The 25849-nt window shown below is 30.4% G+C and overlaps 2 protein-coding genes across 2 annotated transcripts in view; both read left to right on the top strand.

The window, feature by feature from the left end:
* The first annotated feature begins 1047 nt into the window (after positions 1-1047).
* Positions 1048-1927, top strand: LOC147075028 (putative salivary secreted peptide). Its single transcript, XM_085942854.1, has one exon. The coding sequence runs from the start codon at positions 1249-1251 to the stop codon at positions 1693-1695; it is 447 nt and encodes a 148-aa protein (XP_085798980.1). The 5' UTR covers positions 1048-1248; the 3' UTR covers positions 1696-1927.
* A 10195-nt stretch (positions 1928-12122) lies between these two features.
* Positions 12123-25849, top strand: part of LOC147075027 (protein Wnt-5b-like) — an 85660-nt gene continuing 71933 nt past the window's right edge. Inside the window, exons 1-2 of the mRNA XM_085943293.1 lie at positions 12123-12351; positions 14163-14343. Of these exons, the coding sequence (XP_085799419.1) occupies positions 12123-12351; positions 14163-14343 (410 nt within the window). The remainder of the gene's footprint in view (positions 12352-14162; positions 14344-25849) is intronic.

Raw genomic sequence — 25849 nt, 5'->3', positions numbered from 1 at the left:
AGATTGATAGAAAGGTATGAAGAACGATTTTGAAAATGATATATCTCTGAAAATGTAAATTTATGAAAATTTTTGTAATTTTTAATAATTTCTATTGCAGAACTAAGCCACATACAAAATGACAGGTGACACTGCCATCTGATAATATTTTCTAGTAGTATATAATTTATATACTACGACGATTTTTGAACACTTACAAGTCTATGTAACAAATATGCGAAAATAAAATTTAAAAAAATAAATTACAATGCAAGAAACTAGGGACAACTTATACTAATATGTTACAATTTGTTAGTTTAGTTTAAGACAATTTAATGATGGGTTTATGACAACACAAACCGTAGAATTAAATGAAAAATCAAAATAATCTAGACCTATCACGTCAGTATATCAAATCAAATTTATTTATTTTACATATAATGAACATAACAAATTATAAATTCAAAGCATTCACGACATGAAATAAAATAAGTGTTAATAATTTTTAAAAATAAAAATACCGAGAATAAGTAATAAAATAAGAAATTAAATAAGTAACGAAATAAAAGTAGAAGGAAGCACACAGAGTGAACTTTGATAGACCCTATCTTAAAAACTTATAAAACAACGTCCATCTAAATTCACCTCACGTAAGTGGAATATATCAATATCCGAAGCGATTTCATTAAACATGGTTACTGCCCTCCCAATTGGCATTACTAATGGCAGGTTAGTTCTGCACCGTGGGAGAACAAACAACGGATGCCCTCGATTCCTAAGGTAATTATCAGAGACACACAAGTCAACACCACCAAAAATGGCAGAATTCACATTTACGCCGCGTATAAGTCTTATAAGTAAACATTGAGTTTGAGTGTTGCCACACTGAAACGTGATATTGTTAAAGTATAGATGTTTCTACGTAATTACCATATTAAAACAACAATTTCTTAAATTCTTTTAAGTAATAAAATTATCTATGTTGCTCTAAAAAAATACATTATGTAGTTATAAAAACGTCTGGTTTTGCTATCATGTTTACATACATAATAATATTATCAGTACAACGTAAAATTACATTAAAGAGCCTATAAGGAAAATTTTAAATCAATCCTTTCTAAGATCTCAGTGAAGACGGTTCAGGAATACGTACATTACTTTAAATAATAAACAAATAGTCTAATTTATTATACTGATAAACCTTAGAAGTGTTAAAGAGTGATTTCTGTTCAATTATTTATCATTTTGATAAAAAAACAACATATCAACATGACAATATTCAGATCATTATTAGCAGCAGGAGTTATTTTACTGACAATATGTCAGTTATCTACATCATCCGGCCCTCCATATGGAGTGTATGATCCATCATACGGCTCGAATTATAACAGAGGATCCAACTCTTCACACAACTTGATTCTTGGCTCCGTATCTCCATGGGATCGACAGTTATATCGGAAGATTATTAATAAGTCTGCTGGTTTCTACAGTGTTCAATTCGAAAAAGTTCGATTCCCTAGTAATGGAACTCGGTCTCTCTTCACCATCACGTGCATCAGAGCTCTGGATCAGTTTATTAATGGGAATGGTGGATATGCATTTTTGAGAAGAGGAGGTGTTGGTTTCAACAATGTAACGCTGTATCTGAAATCTCAGCGGGGATATGGATTTAATTTTATTGTCGAGATTTGGGGACGCTATATGTCGTCATATTGAAACCACCAAATTGTAAAATGACTAGGTGATTTCAATATAATGTACATCCGGTATTTGTGACACAGATACCAGATTTCTGTATGTTTATTAAAGCGATATATACACCTAAATGTCAAAAGTATAATCTATTTTTATTTATCTGTTAATCATAATAAAACGTATATTATTTATTATTATATTATAGTACCTTTATTATGTTTAATTTAAATAAATAAAATGTCTATTAATTGTGTTATAATTTTTTAATGTTTCTAAAAGTTAATTCATCACATTCAGTATTTTGTTAGGTGTAAACAATTTTCATATATTGTATACAATATATTATATTTCGTTGAATAAAAAAATAGTTAATTAAATTATTAGCAAGATCAAGTAAGTAACAACAAATAATCTTGGAGTGATACGTGACGTCGTTTAGTAATTAATGTAATTAATACCTTATTTGATTTAAAATACAAAAGCCGATTGCCAATAGCCACTCAATTTAGGAAGCGCTTCAGAGAGTATTCTAAGAGCCATTAATTAAAATTGGTCGCAATTGGATATAATGCCTATAGCATTGTGTTCGATATGTGTGGGCGCGAATCCTGAGAAACGCAGGTTTGATTCCTGCTGGATGTCGTATTTTTTTCAAAAAACATTTTTTTCTATTAGTTATATTATATTATTTTCTCAGAAGTGTTTTCAAAATTATGTATTTTCAATTATTTTTTAGAATTTGTGCAAGCATAATATTATTATGATTAAATTGTCTTTCTTTGTGAATATGAGTACAGCAATAATTCTTTCAAAATCAACTATCGCCATACCACTATTTGCTATAGTTACGAATATCTTTGGACTAAGACATACGGCGCTACAATTCTCAGCAAAATGTCGCAAACTGTAGTGGTTCTGTAATACAAAATTTTATTATGCCACCGACCACCGGTTTCGTTCATTATACTACATATTATACCATAATTACATTGCAGCCATGGCATTGTAGTTATCAAATTGGCTAGATAATAAAATTTTCGCATGCAGCGCTGACGACACGGCTGCAGTGTCGGCATTAGATGGCCATTAGATATAATTACCATGTTATTTAAATGTGGTAATTAAATATCAATTAACTGGTCCGCATCGAATGAGATAAAGGGAAAGCCCGTATGAGGCAGCGAGGTAAAGTGTGGAATAAGGGGTTTTACCATGCGTACAAAAAGTGTTATTATCATTGTCATTATCTGAAAAAGTAGATCGAAACCGACCAAGAAGAATCGATAGATGAAAATATGTGATAAAGTGACGGTAAGGAGCAGAGAACTAGAAAATTGCGTTTTAGTATATACATTTTAAAAATAATTTTCATTTATATTTTTTAATTAAAAAATAAACTTACACCTTAGAAAAAAAATATAATTTGCGATTTTAATTAGCTAATCGTTTCTAATTAATATGTTTAGTATTAAAATGTAATCTGATACGTTTTTTTAACAATGACAAAACTATTTTTGAGAATTAATTAAAAAAAAAAATATTTTTCTATAATTCTTATTTTCTACTAAAAAATTAAAAAATATACTTTAATATTGTTAGGTGCATATTGTATATTCAAAAAGAAGATTATTAGAAAAGTGTATTAAATTACAGTATTTTGTTAAAAACGTTACTCTCATCCCCGAGCGGACTAAACTGTACGACCTGCGCACCTCTTTCGCTCCGTCATAGATAGTGTATTCTAAGGGGTTTGATTAATAATTCAGGGGTTCCCAAACATTTCTGTTTATAGCACCCTTGATGAATCAGGGCTCTTTCACAGCGCTCAAAGTCAGAATTTAACTAACAAAAAAATATTACAAAAAGTTATCCACATTTCCTTTACCATGTTGATTTTAGTACGACATAGACGTCATTCCTTGCCATACTATAATATTGTATAATATAATATCATTTAAGTTAAATTGATAACTAACATATCAAGCGATATGTGTTTAGAAATTTCTCGGTAACTGGCATGTTAAGCCAATATTTATTTAATTTTACTTATGTAGGTACATAATATACATATTATCTACGTTGCATTTAAAAATCTACATTGTGCAGTTATAAAAACGTGTGTTATTGCTATGATATTTACTTAATAGTATTATCAGTGAAGTGTGTAACAATATTAAACAGCCTCCATATACAATTTAAATCAATCTTTATTAAGATCTCAGTGGACTAAGACGTGTCAAAATTATATTCAGTTATAAAAATCTTTGATTGAAAAGTATTAAAAAGTGATTATTGAATTAATTTTGATATTTTGAATAACGTATCAAAATGGCAATTTTTAGTTCTATATTAACAGTAGGCTTCGTTTTGCTGACAGTATGTCAGTTATCTACATCTTACTGGCCATTCCATTATGGAGCTCAACCTCATGATCCAATATATGGCCAAAATTTTAATAAAGGATCTAACTCTTCACACAACTTGATTCTTGGCTCCGTGTCTCCAGGGGATCAGCAAATATACCGGCAGATAATTGGCAGGTCTTCTGCTATACTCCGTGTTCAATCCGAGACTGTGGAATTCCCCGGCAATGGATCTCGTTCACTCTTCACCATCACGTGCATCAGGGCATTGGATCAGTTTATTAATGGAAATGGCGGATATGCAATGTTGAAGAGAGGAGGCGTTGGCTTCACAAATGCAACGCTATATTTGAAATCTCAACGAGGATATGGATTTAATTTTATTGTTGAGATTTGGGGTCGCTATACGTTCTAATCTTTAAACTATACATTTTTTCAATATGAAGATCCATATCTACGTTATTATTAGTGACATATCCTCTGCATGTATGTGATTAATAATACAATGATTATGAATACACTCAAAATGTAAAACATATAAACAATCTTTTTACAGGAATAATGATTTTTTATGTTTCTATATATATATATAAGCAAAATATTATTGACCTCCAGTGTTCTTTTTTTAATTAAAAATAACCCTGGGGCATCAAGGAGTGCACGTGAAATATAATTTTAAAAAAAATGTGTTATTAGCAGTTATCACATCACCCACGTATCTACTTAGGTGATTCCATTGCATATATATCTGCTTATTCTATATCTATTTATTATACTCCTAACACTGGAAAACATTCCATCGATACATTATTATTTTTGCACTACCTGCCTTACTGATTTTAAATATTTTGCCCTGACTTGTGTCACATTAAATACTAAAAACATTAATAAATGTTACGGAAATTTCAATATATTTTATTGCCATATGAATAATGTGTAGTAAATTGAAAATCAACCTCGTTTCCAGAAGGTTGATTTACTTATCTTGATTACCTATGATTTTTTCTCTCTTTTATTGTCAGCTCCTCAATATGTTAGACCTTGTGAAGAATTATCAATTTAATATTGTTATGAAAATAGTATTGTATTGATTATAATATACATTATAATTGAATATGGTTACGGATATATACATGTACATTTATTACAAGAGTTTTTTTAATAATTCATGGTTTTAACGTATTTTTTATTTAATTAACCCAAATACTAAAATCCATATTGTATATTTAGATACACTTCGATAAGCATTTCATGTAATAACTAACTAGTTAACATTGACTTGAATTGAATTGAATCGAATTAAACAAGATGGCATAGCTTAATTGGAAAAAACATACTGGTGCGAATCTAGCAGATACAGGTTCAAGTTCAAGATACACGTAGGTATTAATAATGAAATGACATTATGTATTCATACTTTTCTCGGTAGTTGCAGTGCTCGAAATGGAAATATTTACGAACCGGAGCACTCGACAGTTTTCTGAAGATTTTTACATAGTAAAGTTATCAAAGTTTATGTGTTTTTTTCATAAAAATAAGTGTGTTAGATTTTCTATTATATGGCGTATCCAGCTCAGACGGTCAAATTATTTATTCCACGAGACGGGGCGATAATTTTACCGATTTCATGAACAGGAACGGCGCTCCGGTGCGTTTCGGTCCATTTCGAGCCCTGCGTAGTTGCCACCTTAATAATATTTACGTGATCATATTTTGAATCATCTAGATTGCTCTAAAAAATCTACTCTTTCTAGTTATAAAAATGTCTGTTATTCCTATCATGTTTACTTAATAATATTATCAGCAAGATCTGAAATTAAATTAAACACCTTCCACGAAAAAATTTAGTTAATCTTTATTAAGAACTCGGTGAACTAAGATATTGAATTAATTAGCTTAATATAATACGAATTATATTTGTTATTTTGATATAAGTGATACTCATATAAAAAGTCTAAAAGTGATTTCTACTCAGTTAATTTTGACTTAATAAAAAGTAAATAAAAATGACTATATTCAGAACAACATTTTCAGGAGCTTTTATTTTGCTGACAATATGTCAGTTATCTACATCACAAGGCCCTCCATATTATGGATTCCATGATCCAACATACGGCCAAAATTACAATAGAGGATCCAACTCTTCACACAATTTGATTCTTGGCTTCGTATCCCCAGGAGATCGTCAGTTATTCCGTCAGATTATTGTCAAGAGTTCTGGTTTCTTCCGTGTTCAATACGAGCTTGTGCAATTCCCTGGTAATGGATCTAATCCCATGTTTACCATAACGTGCATCAGAGCTTTGGATCAGTTTATCAATAGACGTGGTGGATATGCAGTGTTGAGGAGTGGAGGTGTTGGGTTCAGAAAAGCAACGCTTCTTCTTAAATCTCAACGAGGTTATGGATTGAATTTTATTATTGAGTTTTGGGGACGCGAAAATAAATACAACTATCATTACTAATGACTAATGAGTAACGATTAAAGATATTTGTTAAAATTAAATTATTTATCAGTGACAAAACTTAACTTCTTATGGAGAAAAATAAAAGTGTGATTATTTCAGGTTTTTATTAATTTAAACAAAATGATATGAAAAAAAAATACTGGATTATTTTATAACAACGACAATATAAATTATTATTATTTATGATCAACGTATGCAAATAATTGAATTCAATTAAATTAGGTACTTACATTTTGTAAATATTTTTTTATTTTCAATTAAATAAACAAATATCTGTCATTGGTTATTTTATTTATTCTTAGTATTGTTTTTTTCTGTTTTCGACGAACTATCTAACTACGTATAGTAAATTACTTGACTGAAATTTTATAATAGAGCAATCATGATATTTCAACGTTCATGTTGCATGAACTTCGTCGAGGTCAACTATAGTCTGGCCGCGGCACGAAGTTGTGAATTTCGATCGTGGTGCTAGTTATTGGTCAAACTCCGAATGCAATATAGTAAACTATTTCGTAAAAAAAACTAATAGGTTTAGCCAGTGGCTAATACCCTTTTCTCGTAAAAAACAAAACCCACCTAAAATCCTAAAAAAAAAACATGAATCCTCATTTACTGCACACAGATACGATAATCAATAACTAGCACTATTATCGAAACTTGCTATTCAATGCCGCGGCCTGACTTTAATAGTAGGCCCTGGAACTTAGTATTATGTACTTCCGTACAAATTACACATTTACTTCGTATCGACTGATTTTTTTCTTATTAACACCGATTAATGGGTTATATATGTGATTAATTTATTTCCAATGTCATCTGCAACATCCCAATAAATGCATGAATAAGAATTTATGACAAAGTTATAATGGTTTTTGATGTGATTGTAAAAAATATATGATGAAAACCATAAATTAATTCTTCATTTACGCCATTTTGAATAGTTATCCTAGATATTTGTCAGAATACTATTTCATCACGTTTAAACCTAAGAATAAGGAAAAAATATGACACTCTTCTCCGCCAGCTACCATCGCATAATAGCCATAGAATAATTTAATACATAATTTGGAAACATCTCAGAAATATATATATTAAAAAAAATATGGTGCCAAGCGAGACTTGAACTCGCATCCATCGGATTCTGGCCAAAATGCTATACTAATTTAGGTGCCTGTACCTTACCCAATTGCGACGAAATTAACTGAAAGTCATGCAAGTGAAGCACTTCTCAAATTTCGGTAATATTGTCTTTCGCCTTTTGTGGTTTGAAAGTAGGGTAGGTGATACAATTATTTATTTTATTGATATAGGACTCAATAAAAATAACAGCTATAGGCAAGGTGTCAGGTGCGAGAAAATATTGTTTATAAAGTATTGACTAAAAACTACAATTTTCCATAAAAAAATGATCTACATCATCATCCCTCCATACCAGACCGGCTTCGAATGCGCAAATTTTACGAGCGGTGTGATCACTCAACCAACATACATACATATAATATAAATAATATACCCCTACAGAGGCCACTATGTATGACAGGGTAGAAGGGTATCCGGGTGTCTCAGTTTACTACCTCTCTCTTATATTTTAATATATTATTAGTCTTAAGGAAACAGACAAGTTTCAAGTGGAAATGGGCTGGACACATAGCTCGAAGAAGGAATAATCGTTGAACAAATCTAGTCATCCAGTGGTACCCAAGAGGTAAAAAACATCAGACCTAGAGGCCGCTGCATCGGTGATATGATTAAGTTCTGCGGAAATACGTGGCAACGCAACGCACAGGACCGCAAGAAGAGGATTCAGCTTGGATAGGCCTTCATCCAGCAGTGGATATATTCATGCTGATGATGATGATAATTAGTCCTATTTAAAAAATATATGCTCGATTTATTTTCTGAGATTATAATACCTATACGGCGAACAATTCGCTACTTCGCCACTAAGCCAGGCAATGTGGTAAACGTCACTTTTTGTATGTATTGAGAAATGATACTGTGGCCGAATATATCGTCATTGTTCTGGCAGAAGACGCTAATTCGAAAAAATTACATATTGAGTTAGTTATACCAAAATGTTCCTTATTTCAAACTTTACCGTCTGGAAACCTTCTTAATAAATAAACAGTCTTTATTTTAAAGTCATCTTTTTGACGATTACAATAAACTCACATGATAGACCATTTGAAATATTTTAAAAGCTTCAAAGTCAAATTACTCAAAACTAGTATTCTCCAGTTAGTGTGTTCTGCCAGAACAGAAACGATATATAGGTAGTGGGCAGTAGCACTGAGTCTCGAATTACGATGGTAGTGTTAGTTATTTATTACCTTTGAATGAAATGCGATAAGGTGTTGATAACCATGTTTGCAATAATTGTCCATATATTATTACCATATATTTAAATATGCAACTGCAAACAGTTTACCATATTAATTTAATACAAAGTATAAAAAATAACTAGCACTACTTTAAAGTTTACAGTGTCGTGTCATGGCCTGACTATAATAGTGAGCCTTGAATGCTACAACATACAATATAATTCACCCACATTTTTTTTTGCATTCAAACATGAGTTTAATAAAATTAATAAAAGAATATTCTTTTAAGTAATATACCGAATCCTATAAAAAACTTAAAGCCAATAAATGTTATATCACGTGGAGACAAAATATATTCGTAGTTTTTTTTCAAATTAATATTCATACGTAGATGGAAGAAGTGATGCACGTACTAATTTTCATGTAAGACAAAAACAAACAAGGATGGAGTGACATCCGTTGCACAGGTATAAATAAAAACGTCACCAAGTTTAATCAGTACCTGTTATCATGTTTACATGAGTGTTCATATCAGTGGCAAGTCAGATGAACAATGTTGGAAAACAACAATCAGTATTAACTCAAATAAATCCATCAGACATTACAGAAGTCTAGAAAAACACAGAAGCTGCTACGTGTATAAGCCAAGGTTCTATATTAGGTAAAATACATATATTTTCCTGTTTTCAAGGAAATCAATAAGTAAACTTAGTAATAAAACAGACGCGTATACATAATAATGGTATGAAGGATCCATTTCGAAAACAATTTGTAAAATGCTAGAGTTACGCATTTTTTTTATATTGGGTGAGTATCATATCATAATAATTTAATTATTATCAGATTCGACTACAGAGAAGATAAATACGATATCAATACGAAAGTCAGTCACCATAGCGTTGCTATAGGATTGGTTTCCCGAATATCCGTTTTTGCCTAAATCGACCTTTTAATGCAGAATGTTTTTTTGTATCTTATTGGACGAGAACCAGCCCTTTCTTTAAATTACTTTGTAATGGTAATGAATACATCATTCATATGCTGTAAAAATAACAATTTAAATATCTCCATGTATTTAAATATAGGATTATAAAATTTGTTTTTCGTCTCTTGAACATTTGGTCTATTCGGGAAACCAATCTTACAGCGACGATAGATCAAGGCTTTAAAGCCAGGTTAGGTTTATTACTTTATGTCGGTCTGACAGTAAATTGGAAGAATTATAAAGCGCCCCAAATATCCCCAAATTTTACCAATATTAAATTCAGGTTTATTTTATGTTAAAAAATTTAATGCATACTTATTATCGAAGCAGAAGTAACTATTAAAAATAAAATATTATTCTTTAACGAGTGTTTAATTTTATCGCATATTTATCCTTTTTTGTATTAAGCTACGAATTATCAGCTTTACTTTTACATCATTACATAGCATACGCTGTTAAGTGTTATTACAATAGTATTATTACAATTATGTAGGTAGTATTCAATTTAAATTTACAAAAAAAAATACACTTTACACTTGAAGGTCACACTCCCTCAGAAACACTTGGATACAATGGAACGCTTTGATATTCGGCCGAGCCAAAAATATAGCAAGATACAGTAGTAATTGGTACTTTTGTTTACTTAGATCCTCAAGAAGCCTCTGTCTCTGGGTATCATACAAAGGACATTGCCAAACAACGTGATTAATGTCTCAATCTCACTTCCGCACTGACACCTAGGGTCATTTATTATACCCAAGTGAACCAGGGAATCGCATATTTATCCACACTCGTTAATTAAACCTTGATACAGCCTCACCCAGAAAGCATCCCATTTCTCATTATTTTTGTGTTCCCTGAATGCGACTTACTATAGAGTTAGAAAAGTCAACTCCTACTCTTACACCGCCGACTAATTATCAGGCCTCCGCTTTCACCGGGAACTCTCGTACTTTCCCGGCTACATTCCCTATACCTAATCACTTCGTTCATTAGTTAAATTAACTAATATAATATTATATGATTACTATAATAATCGTGCTCATATGTACGAGTCGTAATATGTTGTGTTATGGATACACATTGACTAATTTGTATATTGAAATTCAGTGAGATTCTAAAGTAACTGACTTTTTATTTCATTCCCATGTGTTCTTTAGTAAGTCTTTTACCGTAGAGAAAACTAGCTGGCGCCCGAATCTATTACACTATTTGACTATTCTTATATTGACATATAATATCGTCGCCCCAAAAGCAAAAGGGCACTTGTGCATAAATTGAGTTTTGAGAAAAACGCATTTTAAGTGTTTTTGGAGTGAAAAAAAATCGTGGAGAGGTTATTACTTAATATTTTGAAATGAAATATGGAACACATATCACCTAATTACTCAAGATTGAAATACAATTTTTATTTTTTATAATCTGTCAATTTTTGATTTTTAAGAGGTTTTAAGTCACATATTACCTTTTTCCTATATGCATTTATGAATGGCTTTATCTTCTTTTTTTGATTTGCAAGCGTCCGCTGCCAACATGTTTTTAAATTTTTCACAAATTTCACAAGTGCCCTTTTTCTGCAACGAAATTATTTTTTATTGTACAAAGGCCCTTACTCACTTTTAAATAATTACACTTGTTACCTTTTTCCTATATTTTTTTTTGTAAACATTGCAAATAGTTCCCAAAATTGTGTACATGTTACCTTTTTCCTATACATTAAATGAAGATCAGTTTACAAATACACAAGTAACCTTTATTTTCTTTGCTCAATTGTGAATTCATGGATTTTTCTTCAAAAATGCCGTTTTGCCTATAATGTAGAGAAAAAAAAAATACGAAAAAAACTGCATTCATAACTCAAAACCGTCAAAATTGCATATGTGCCTTTTTGCTTTTGGGGCGACGATATCATCTACCCTCCGAATTCGCATTGAATTCGGGAGCTCATGTCGTACAGATTTGAGCTTCACCAAAAGAAAGTGGTGCGTGAACTCGCACCCTGGTATATTAATTTATACACCTTCATTATTAATCCATAATATCCTTTAATTTTGATATTTAAAAAGAAAAATATTATACAACATGGGGTGTCGGATTGAGAATGTGGGTAACATCAATTTCTTGTATAAAAATCTGTTAAAAAACATTTTCGTGACCAAGATCTACATCGAATTGTATACCAAATGAAATAATAATTAGTTACATGAGAAACAGAGACGATATTATATCGATACATTAGGTACATTTTATAACTAAAAAAATCTCTTTATCACGTACCTATCTTCTATTTGTTCGCAGTTATATGGGGATGCATGGTTTTGAGACGTGGACGGCTCCCGAAGAAACCGAATGCCGATCCGTGGCTGGTCTCTCACCCGGGCAATCTCGCCTCTGCCAGCTGTACGGAGACCACATGCCAGCCCTGGCAAAAGGCGCTAAGGAAGCCATCTCAGAATGTCAGCATCAGTTCCAGGGGAGAAGATGGAACTGCACTGTGAAGAATGATACTTCGGTTTTTGGGCCGTTGACTAGAATAGGTGAATAGTAATTATAATATTTATGAAATTATAGCAAAATAAGATACTTAATGTATTTTTTTCAAGAAATTAAAAGTATCACTTGGTATTAAATTTAATTACAAATATACAGAACCGATGAAACGGACAGACAAACACACACTCAAATTTTATTATTACTATAGTTCATACTTATTTATTTTCGTTGAACAGAAGGTGTTGTTCACTAAGCTCTGCCAAAACCAAACCATAATCGATAAAAATATATATCAGCTATATAACATCTAAATTAATTATGTATAATTTAAGGGCATAAAGTTGGATATTTTATAAATAAACGAATATGTTTTTACTGTCACTTGGATCAGACAAGATTTCATTGAATTTAAAAAACTAACAAACACTATCTAAACGTTATAGTCTTAGTTCAATGAAAACAAATACGTTTGACTGACAAAGTTTAGTCTGCTCTATTTATGTCGGATCCAATTAGCCTACTTCCACGATTCGCTACTGTTATATACCTATATATATATATAATATATATGTGTATATATTACCAAATAATGCCACCTGCAGATATAATCCCCAAAATATTATATTAATTTAATACATTCACGGAATTAGTTTTATGTAACAGTTTGACCGGCATCGTAATATAAATAATTGCAACCCCATGATAAAAGATGCACATTTAGTGAAATTGCATCGATTCGTTACACGTCAGTCACATACGACCATTGACTCAGTGATTACAAACCATCTTTTTCAAATAATTAATTGTTTTAATTTTATTTATAAAATCAGTGTATGTATGAAAATATTATCATTTATTTATATTCAATGCAAAGTGATATTCTATTAATTAGTATATGAATATTCAAAATTATCGTTGATGACTACGATTTCGCCTTTCGGTATTTTCATGTATTATACACATTCACTTATTGAAAAAGACAATATAACATTTAGTTTTCTTTTGATTCTTCTTTCTACTCCTACCATGCTATTTTATTATTTCATTATTTCTATCTAAACCACTTTAAATGATGACGTTTTTTTTTGTTTTGAATAAATAATAGATACTATTACGTCTAAATTGACATGTGTTGAATTGTGTCCTTTTTTTATAAAATCTACTGACCTATGCATCACTCTATGGTATTTTTACGTGCTTATATATAGGTATCGAGTAATAGAGTATATTACTGTTTATATACCAATTTATTATATAGTGAAATTGATTTATTGATAAGAGAAAAAAATATCCAGACAAAATTTAACAGTAAAAATATAAGAAAATAATTCGCCATGAGCCTACCTGAAAGTACATTCGGTCCATACTTGCCAGATCGCTCATCCAAGTAACTGGTGCAATTAAGAATTATTTAAAGTATATGAAATATATTTGTATGAAAACTAATATTATCAAAACCACCAGACTATTCATTCACAAATTGTATATAAAAAATTCATGCCGAATAGAATTTCGATCAACCCGTTCTTTACTTTACAAGTTTTTGAAACATTTATCTTATAAATGGACGAAAACGTCAGAAAATATGATAAAAATAAGATCTGTATAATATTATAACAGTATCCCAATTTCTTATTAAATTAATATATAGGTATGAATGACCACATAATATTAGGTGAACACATCAAAAAAATATTATTTCTGTTTAATGACTTCGAGCAATTTTCCTTCGTATTTTCATAGCATTATTCAACATTTTGTTACGCTGCTTCCTCTGTCAGTTTTAAGTGATAACATCAAATAACATTTTGATTGATAGTACGAATTATAGTTTTTATATTGTGTTTTATAATAGGTAGTCGAGAATCAGCCTTTACCCATGCATCACTGGCAGCTGGTGCAGCGTTATGGGTGTCGAGGGCCTGCCGAGACGGGAGACTATCCTCATGTGGATGCTCAAGAGCGCCAAGGCCAAGAGATCTACACAAAGACTGGCTCTGGGGAGGCTGCGGTGATAACTTGGAGTATGGATACAAGTAAGTAATAATTAATTGATTTTGATTATCTTAAGTAAATATTAATGAGCGCCTTTGATGGATGAGCTGTAACGTGTCCGCTTATAAAGTTGTGGGTCTCGGGTTTGAATACTGGGTTTAGATTTGTTTTGGAATCTATATAAGTAATAGGTTGACAAAGGGTAAATATCCATTTTCGGTATAAAAATTATTACATTAATTCTTCGTGAGGCGGCCAAGATAGATACACGTTGAATTGTAGAGGCAATGAAAAAAAATGGCATTTTATCCTTAAAATACTTAATGTTAACTTGCGGCAAAAAACTGTGATGGTACTAATTATACAATTAATTAATTATGTATTATTTTATTATATTTTTATTCTGTTTATACACAAGGTTTTCAGAAGGTTTGATTCGTTATTAAAGAAATAACATAATTTAGAAAAACCTCAGAAACATACATATTAGAAAAAAATCTAGAAAAAAAAATTGAACCAAATGGGACTCAAATTCACGTTTTTTACTTTCCGGGTGAGTGCTTTGGCCTCTAAGCTACTGATCCGTCTATGATTCATGCTAATTATTTCTTATGTTTACGTTTAAACTGAGGTACTTCAAATTCCACCAATTAGTAGGCAATCTTCTTTGTGATTAATTAATGTAAATGACAATACTAACTTAATTATTGTAACAGACGTCGGGGCACTCGCCACGAATTTCATTATTGACGTTCTTGTACTAATGAGTAATGGCATTTTTTTTATTCATTATTGAATATACACAAGTTTTTCAGAATGTTTGGTTCTTTATTATTAAAATAACGTTTTATAATATATTGTTTTTATTAACATATTCTATTAATAATTCTTGAACCTACCCTCACACCTCCCGCTCTCCGACCCCTTTGTACTCGTATATCTGAAAATCTTATAATATGAGGAATCTGTTAGTAATCCCATTTTCTATAGAGTTCGTTTTTGTTTTTAATTTTCGAAATTCCATTTAAAATGAAGATTAAATGTTTTTTCCGTCTTCTAATAAAAGGTTATTTTGAATTTATGAGGTTTACAAAAGGCTCCTTTTGCATGTTTGTCTTTTCGATGTGATTTTGATTAAATACAATCGTGATAAAATTGAACACTGTTAGGTATATAAATTGGTCATACATTTTGCAAACATATTTATCCACCTCTACTTTTACGCCACTTGACTACTAATTGATAGAAATATAATTGCCATCATCATATCGCACGGAAGATTGTATTATTTTCTGCGGCATTTAGCTTTGGTCCATGACTTATGACCGGCCTCACGGCGGCAGAAAATACTTTATAATAATGCCAAGCGACTGCTTGTGACAGAACAATGGAAATTGTGATATGGCAACAAGAAATATTCACCTCCATCTATGGGGGCGAATGTTTCCCTAAAACATACTTTATCTCTTTACCTACTAAACTATTAAGCTATACTAAGAAGAAAATGAACCCATACATTATTAAATTGGACATTTAATCACTTTAATGGTTATTTCGTTATTCTATACTTGAAATCCTTTGTATTCATACAATTTTTATACATAGAAAATTGATGGTTTTAAATTTAAAAAAAAATACATTAAAATTGAAATATTCAAAATACATTATAGAAAAAAAAATAATCATATTATAATATTTGATAATAAGATGATTTCGTTTATCGATCGCATATGTGTTGGTTTTTTTTCGAATTGTAAGTTAACCTTTTAATTAAAACAAAAAAAACGATAACTTACTATATAATTTAGTAATATAAGTTAAAGTGTATAGAAATAAACCAACGGCGTTCCAATAAACGGTCCTTTTTCTTGAGTGTGTAATTTAATTAGATAATTAAGAGCTAGTCGAAGAATATAGGTTATCACATCATTGTATCATTGTTTTTGTTTTGTTACGCCAAAGAAGTATAACTTCTAACGCGCGTACATAAGTACACACATCGATTATTTTTAAATCCATTTTATTTAGTTAAAAAACGCACACAACAAGGCAGCTACCAAAAAAAATATGCTAGATATGTCATGTTGCCGCCAATTTTCTTTAATGTGACAAATTGTTTTTTCCTTATATCTTTGGAAATATTTTTTTAACACATTGGATAAATTGAAAAAGACCCGCAAGATCATTAAATTTGACATTGAATGGATATAAAACATGAATTTCACTAAAAATCTCAGATAGGCCATATTGTCAGAATGTTCACGAAATGTGATATTAGTATTATTATTTACCGATACTTAAATTTCATATAGATGGTAAGTTTATTTTTGTGAGGTTATTTTTGTATATATAATATTATATACCTTAACGATTCAGTTATGTACCAATAATAGGTAATTGAGATACATATTGCTTATTTCCTTCCAAAAAGCAGTCTGAAACCCTAGTACATGTTGCTATAAAAAATATATTAAAACGTATGAAATAAAATAAATATTTTTTTTACAAAGTTTTCTTGCAATCTTCTATGTCTAACTTTTGTTGTTTTATTCCTGCCACAGATAGTAACTACTCAAGAGATATCAAGTGGTCTTCTAGCGACAAGTGCCACCATACGGTTACACGATTTCAAAATACGATACTGGTTAGCTCAAGCCCCACTCTGTTGGAGATTTTCTCGAGATGATAGTATCTTTTAGATATAAGTTATACGGTTTCACTATTTAACTAATATCAAATGATAATCTTTACTACGAAACTTTGTAAATATTTGCAGATGGGTGATAAACTACATATTCATAATATTTACGGCGACTAATTATTATTATTTACGAATGTCAATATTAATGTTTTGCCAGCTAAAGATATGTGTACTTAAAACATGTACGTGATTAATGACCTTAATAAATAATGTTTAAAATTTACATTTAACAATAATCAAAAACAGAAATCAGTATAATGTTTGGTATTGTTTTACATGAGAGCTTTAGAGCTTTATTGAAAAACAAATTGATAGGTTACCTATGTATGTGTTATGCCGAATGTGCGAAATTGACTATTAAGTACATGAAATGGGAAAAATTTTGCCTAATTCATATAATAGTCAAGCCCGTTGCCTTATTCATGAATAAGGTAAATTATCTGCCGAGTGCGCGAATTCGCCAGGGTATGGAATTCTTAAACTGTAGACTTACATGACAGAAGAAAAATTAAATTTAATACGGATGGTTTTATTAGTTATAATTGGACATAATATAATATTATTATTATTATAAGGTTAGGTTAGGTTAGGTGTTGTAATTCTGAATTCAACTGAATGTCTATTTTAAGGTTTGCTAACAAGTGTCAACAAACTATCAAATCATACTAGGTATCACAAACAAACAATCGACCATTGCACGATTGATACCCAAGCACGAATCAAATCGCGAAAATACCTTTTAATAAAATTCTTCGTATATCATATTATTATAGTTCTAGATTTTTTTTTGGGCATAGTAAATGGATATGAACGTCATTGTAGTTATTGATTGGTATATTTTTATATAATCAATGACATTTGACACATTTGGTTAGTTTCATTAGTTGCAAAAAATACCACCGGAGTGCGACCATCTTTTTTGACCAATGCATGAGCATTTGACACATTTGGTATAGTTGCAAAAAACACCACCATAGCGCTACTATCTAATTGACCCAATGCATGAACTAGGCAGAAAAATTACTGCCAAATTCACACACTTGGCAGATATTTTGCCTAATTCATGAATAAGGCAGCGGGATTGTATTTTTCATGATTTAGGCAAAATTTTTCCCAATTCATGATTTAGTCAATTGCGCACATTCGGCGTAACATATATACTATTTAATATTTTTATTATTTATCGCTTTTTAAAAACACCATATTTGTTTATTTCACCACTTCCTGTAAATAATGTCAATTGTTTAAAACGTTAGGATATATGTAAATCTTAGGGATTCAAAGCTATATTCATTCTTCTCGTCATATAGAGATTTTATAATAGATACGTCAGTTTAATGACAATGTATTTAAATTGATATTGTTTTATATCTTAACAGTCTTTACTCGGTACACTTCTCATTGTACTGTCGTGTGTCAGGGTTCTTACTTTATAACTTTTTGAAACATACATCTTAATATTATGTTATAAATAAACGAATCAAAATAATGGTTCAATGTCCATAGTGTGTTACAAAACATTAAATAAAGTAAAATTTTGGATTTCTTCCAAACGAGTCAATTGTAAACTCTAATGGATAGTATGCCGAATATAATATAATAAAATTAACGGTGTAATAATAAATTTGACATAAAATAATTTATGCTAAAAAGTGTCTTAAACCATCGATATCTGATTTAGTAAATATGATCTTAATGTCAATTTTACAATATCTTAATTACAACAAGAATTAATATATTTTATTTAGTGGTGCATTATTGATTTTTAAGTTGCTCCCAGTTAGCTCCCAAAGACACCTCAAGCTATTAATTTTCGACCATGAGCGTAAGCAAAGTTTTTAAAAAGTTTGGCTAGTAATACATTTTTTATGAAAACAAATATAAGAAAAATCAAAACAAAAAACATTAGGTACAAAATTGTCATAGAACAATTATTGTGTAGGCTGTAAGGAGTCATGATTGATTTTTATAATCAATGCATAAAGCGGTAGCCTAAGCACAGGCCACCTGCCGAGATTTCAAGTAACATATTATATCTAGTAGGCATTGATTGTTGAGTACATAAAGAATGTACCTATTTCAGATAACCAATCAATTCCTTGATTCAAAATCTCACGAATTATTATTATATCACTCATCATTCTTAGTAACAATTTTAAAAAGCTTCAATTTATAAATTAATTGCAGGAAATAATGATCTTAGACAAATATTACATTAAAATATTTACAATTTAATATTTTTATATTATTATCGATCTTATAAATTATTATAATTACAAAGTAGGTATTTTTATAACCCTATTCGATGTACAGAAGTACAAATTTCATACCCTTCGAAGAGTATCTGTAACAAAACGTTTTACATGTTAAACGACGCTCATATTATCTGCAATCGCATGGTATTATCTGTAATCATATCATGCCCCTATATTCAAGCCATTTCAATTCCACAAAAGCCTCACTCACTGATACAAAAGGGCGATTCACTATCAAGATTGCAGCTTACCCCCTTCTGGGGCGATGACATTACGTACCTACTAACTATATTGTTATAATAGTATTGTCATCGTATAGATAGAAACTACCAACAAGTTTTGAATTCAAATATGAATATGTTGAAGAAGCTTTTTATAGGCGGAGCTTTTATATTCACAAATATAATTGAAAAATATCTAACTAGAGGTAATGATTTAAAGTTATTTCGCATTGCGAATTAATTTATAGTGATTATTAGTCTTTAATTAATGTCTATTTTAACTTGTAGTAAAATGTAAATTAATTATTTTAAGCTAATACGATTTTCATGCAAGTAGGTATGTATTATCCATGAATGGTCACATTGTGAGAGAGAGAGATTATTTTGTCTCATTCTATGAGTTATATACTTAAGCGTAGACAAGTCATATATTTTTCTAGTATTGATAATGGTATTACAACCGAAATAGCTATCGACTTAAAACATTCTATAGAATTAAATATAATTTATATTATCATTAGCAAGTTTCTCACTTTTATTATACCTTTATTACATTTATAGCGACGCCCATGATAGTTGAGTGGTTACGCGTCAGATTTATAATTTATTTATTTATTTATTTAAGAATACAAAACATTGTGGACATAACAAATCTAAATTCAAGACGTACACAACATGAGATTTACATTATAAGTCAAACATTACCCTCACAAGAGAGAAGAGAATATAGAAAAAGAAATATATATATAATAACAATAATAATAACAAAAAAAATAATCAAAACATACTTGAGTACAATTTAATACAGAAAAATATAATTTTTGAGAACGAAAAATATACAATTTTATACAGAAAAATACAGTTTCAAAAATAAAATGCAAAGTACATCATTGAAAATGTCTATGTCTTTAGGGAGCGCATTTACTAGTCTTGCACCCCTCGCTAATGGTGCCTGATAGGCTTGACACGAGGAAACGGTTCCAATCCAGAATAAATCATGACTGCGACCACGTAGGTAATTGACAGGCGCATGGAAATTCAAATTCATTAGGACACCAGGATTGGAAACCATCCCTCGCGATAACAGGCAAAAGTGTTTCAACAGCAGAAGAGATCGACGAGATTCAAGAGAGTGAAAAGTAAGCATGCCTTGTAGAAAGGCAGTCGGAAAATAATCATCTGACGAATTATCGAAAGGAAAATAGTTAAATGTTTTAAAATAAAGACATCGAAGAAATTTCTTCTGGACGCGTTCTAAAATAAGCTTATAGGAAACCTCATGTCGTGGGCTCCGGGTTTGCATCCCGGATCTGGCAAAAACTTGCATGTCTATTTTCAATGTGTGTTTGGACCCAGAATATAAGTGTTTGTAAATTACTGTAGAATGTAGTTATAGATGATGGAAAATATTTAGTTAGAGTATAAAAATGTATTTGTGATTTTAGTCACATATTATTGAGAACCCTCCAATTATATTTCAGTTCCGCTTCCCCTATGCGCGCGCGCACTAATTTTTATCACAAAGCAGTTTCCTCCTCTCATCACACATGCGTGGAGCGTGGATAATGTTTTTACGATCGTGCACCGCACGCCATTGCCCTTTGGTGGAGGTCCTCGTACAGATTGGGGACCCACCCGGTCTAGTTGCATATCGCGTAACGAATCTATGCAATATAAACTGAATCCAACGGTGGCTGACACACGGCAGCTCTTTTTAATATATTTCGTAAAATTACACCAAATACTGGTCCTTTGAGAGTTTTGTTTAGTATTTTGTAAAGAATGGAAGAAAAAGTGTCTTTTTCAGCACAGAAAATTTTACGAACCAGGGGGCTCGATAATTTTTCGAAAATAGTAACATAACTATCTAATTTTATGTACATTTTATAAAATAAGTTTGTTAGATTTTTTGTTATTATGGCCTATCAATCTCAGACGATCAAATTGTGATGGAGCGATAACGATTTCATGAACCGGAACGGCGCTCTAGTCCACTCCGGTTCAATTCGTATTTTTAAAAATAAAACAGCAAAGCTTGCCATGACAGCATTGTTGAAATATATAGTATTAATTTTCAAACCCATTCCGTTAAAAAATAATATTATGGATATGAACACTAAACTTTTAAATTATTATTTAAAATGTCACACTTCTATAAATAAGTATTATATTATAATATGGAAGTTAAATATAAGAAAATGAATATAAAATTGTCATATATGTGATCATTTTAAGTCTGTACCTATATTGGCTGAAAAATGATCGTTTGTCAAAAGTATACAGCCCTAAAAATATACAGTTCTATAAGATTTCAGTGATGTTTAAATAATTTTATGATTAAAATTACCATCAGATAGATACAAACCTAAAGAATAAATTGTACTAATATATATTACTAATGTATACGATAAAAACGTGTACATTACGCAGCGCTTTGATATAATATCACATATTTGTGCTGTTAAAAATATAAATAATATAACATAAAATCAATATATCTATTTTAAAAGAACTCACTCATGATATCTTCGTGGAAAATAATAAAAAAAACAGGTCAGAGGTGAAACGGGTATCAGGATAGCATGATATTCAAGGTTGAGTCGTAGCGTAGGAGGGCAAGACTTCGATTAACAACGTAGAACGTTTCCCTCACGTAATTTTCCTTTATCTATCTCCTCGCAACTTTGCTCTCCTGGTATTTTTTCACGCTACGAAAGGGCTTCAATTTCGGATTTCCCGGATATACTGAAAGTTTTCCTGAAAATTATTGCCGTAGAGCCTACAAGCGCACCTGCAAGAAACCTTTTTTTATTCGTAGCACCTAAATGTGTTAAGAATTATTTATTTTCAGGAAATATTTATTATCAAGAAAACCGAGAAAACAATCGATTTTCAATGAAAATGTATTTATTTAAACATTGTAATTTGTTTTTAATGTGAATTTGATGCCGTCGCCTCTAGAATGTCTCGTGAAGGTTTCAGGATTGATTAGGAGTACAGAACAACGAATGAGATATTTTTACGGGTTTCCCACTGCCTATGGTTGGAAAAGCGCTACGCTTTCCTGCGGGTTTATCGGTGAAACTGTCGGAAAATTCAGTTTTCACATCTGTTGTATCCACTAGAAAGCTCAAAGTCGTTTTCCACGGCGTGGGATTCTGCCAGGAGCCCAAGCAACGGAGGAGGTATCATTTTCTACTAGCGCGAAAGGTTATTGTGTAGGTCAGTTGGCTGTAGTCAATGAATGTCTACGTCACACGAAGCCTGTAAAACGTGATATGCAATAGCATCGGATATTCTATCATTCATTTCAGTCTACGGCGAATGTTATTGTAGATTTTCATGAAAACGCTTTCCACAAAATATTTAATATTCTTTGCCTAGCTTTTCCGTTATGACAGTTTTCACAAAAACATGGATTTTTCTGCATATTTCGGCTTTTCCATATTAGGAGCCCAGAAAGTGGCCCGGGTAAGTCAACCTACATTCGCTGTAACCGTAGATGTAATGAAAACTCAGGAGATTTTTATTCATTTTGTATACATGTAGCTACTCCGTATAATAACAAAGAAATAATACTCTTCAATGCTAACCGAAATCTCGCATTTTCAAATAATTTCGACAGGGTAGCATAAATGATAGTTAAGTACATACAGATAATCATACATACAAAAAAATGTTTTTTAAAATAATGTTAGAAGGAGAAAGCTTAGCGTAGCCTAGAAAGTTCCGCTATCATGAGCTTATTTTACTAAGGGATAAGAAGAAAAGAAGGATGTCAATAATTTTGGATATCTATTATAATTATAATGTTTTACGTTTTTAGTACCTGTTCAATTATTATCATTCTATCAGTCTACAAACTCATACGAATAGATACAACATTCAAAGATAATAATTATTGTTCATTGAAAAAATAATTTATACATAGGTACCTACAAGCTATTGTTTTAAACACAAATAATAAAATGAATAAGACTAAAACTGTGAAATATTACTAAAATATTGATTCATGTTAAATTGTGTGTAGGTACCTTTTTCGCTGGAAAATATATCTTTTTTGATAATTTATATTTTTTAGATTTTAATTTTTTTATTTAAAAAAATAAAAATTAGTGCGAAAATTCCACGCGAAACATTGTATTGATGAATTTTCTATAACAGGCGCAAAGAATCCGCAGGAGATGGCGGTATGTGCGGCATTCCAGTTATTTCTTAAGAAAATTGGCGGGAAATCGCTTGCGAGCACTTTGGAAACGAATTCCCGCATTCCAGCCATTTTTCTACCAGGGATCTAGGAAACAAAAGGTGTACTCAGAGGGATTAAAACAATGTTCACAAGTCAATTGTGTTACTAAACACTAATAATAATAATAATACACTGATTTAAATTTAATTTAAAAACATTTTGTTTCGTTATTCACCTAGACCCAAAGTGGTTTCTATAAAAATATATATTGATTTTAAATTTTTATATTTGGATTCTACGTATTTAATTTTACCATTTTTAATTCTTTGATATTGTTGTTAAAATTAGCATGTAAAAAAAACTAAGTATTTATTTAATCAATACCTGCTGCCTGATACTGCTCCCTACGAGAGTAAACTATATAGTTATGTGAGACTCGCAATTTGGTATTAAATATTACATAAAAGTGGAATATCATTATCGTATTATATCATAGTTCATCACCAAAATGTTAATACAATTTACATTGTCCACTCCAAACGCAAATAATGAAAATAAATAATTAATAAGTTTTGAAAATTTTCGGTTACCAAGTATTAAGTAGAAATAATGTACTTAAAAATTGGAATATATTGCGACAAATAATGTTATATTGTATAAATATTATGGTTGTATAATCTTAATATTATTTTAATGTGATCACTCATGACTAATATAACAGTAGCATTACCAAGAATTTATTTTTAATTTTTATAATATATGCAATTATACTATTTATAAATTAACATATATGATCTTGATAAATTGTTCAATTACCCATTTCAGAACTTTTTATAGTGTGTTCAATATAATATATTTTTTTATTATTTTTTTGCGTGTAGGAAAACCAAGCATAGGCGGATATTGCACGAAGGGCGGAGCTAAGCGGATGGGCGGATAAGGCTTTAGCGCTTAAGATTGTCCAAATCCGTCGGAAAATATCAGGCGCACATAATGTAGCAGAAGATTTAAGTAAATCGGATTATCGCACTTGCTTGTGCCAAAAATGGTGTAAATTAGGTTTTCAAATTATTTTATTATATTGCTTATTTCAATCAAAGAATAATAATAAATTACTCCATACATAATAAATACCTAGCTAGTTTAATAAGAAGATGTACCTACTTGGTATAAAAATGATTAGATTTGAAGTTCTAATTTATCCTTATTTAATGTGGAGACTAAACGTTTGATTTGATTGGTTCATCCTCGTGCCAAATTGTGATTGTATTAATCATGAATTTCTAAGCTATCTGATAATTGTGTAATACATAATATTACGTTGCAAAACTTTGTAGTACCAATTGAAGATGTCATAAGGACAAAACGGTTCTACATATTTAAAAAAAATTAGATATAATAGAAAAAATGCAATTAAAATGGTAAAATATAAAATATTGAATACTGCTAAAAATAATATATATCTTTGTGTGAATTTGTATAAAACATAGACAAGTAAAAATGGCATTCATAAACTAACAGAAATAAAGAAAAATAGTAAAAAAGAGTACTTACTACTTATTTACATAATATATAATATCGTCACTGTTCTGGCAGAAGACACTAATTCGAAAAAATGACATATTGAGTTAGTTATACCAAAATGTTCCTTATTTCAAACTTTACCGTCTGGAAACCTTCTTAATAAATAAATAGTCTTTATTTTAAAGTCATTCATTTTACGATTACTTAATAAACTCACATGATAGACCATTTCAAACATTTTAACAACTTCAAAGTCAAATTACTCAAAACTAGTATTCTCCAGAACAGAGACAATATATAAATAAAATTCAACTTATCAATCAATTGAAGGAAAATCACCATATTATAATGCTATGAGATGCAAGTTTAGCGAATTATATATTGAGTACCAGAACGGAGGTATTGAACATGCAAATAGAAGAACTATTTTTTGCAAAAGATTAGAATGAATTAGCATGTTGGAAGTATTATTACGAATAAAAATGTGTTGCCAATTCAATCAAACAATACAGTTATCGTTACTATATTAATGTATATAATAAATATTGTCTAGATTTAACTTTAAGTAAATTTATTGAATACTGAAGAAATCATTGACTCGTAAGTTGTTTGAAAATATTCATTAAAAAGAGCAGTTTTAACCTTTTGACAATCAAC

Source organism: Rhyacophila brunnea, unplaced genomic scaffold, assembly GCF_057557595.1.
Source record: "Rhyacophila brunnea isolate RB1 unplaced genomic scaffold, BYU_Rbru_1.0 scaffold_15, whole genome shotgun sequence".
NCBI classification, from domain to species: domain Eukaryota; kingdom Metazoa; phylum Arthropoda; class Insecta; order Trichoptera; family Rhyacophilidae; genus Rhyacophila; species Rhyacophila brunnea.
This window is presented reverse-complemented; position numbering and strand designations above follow the sequence as displayed.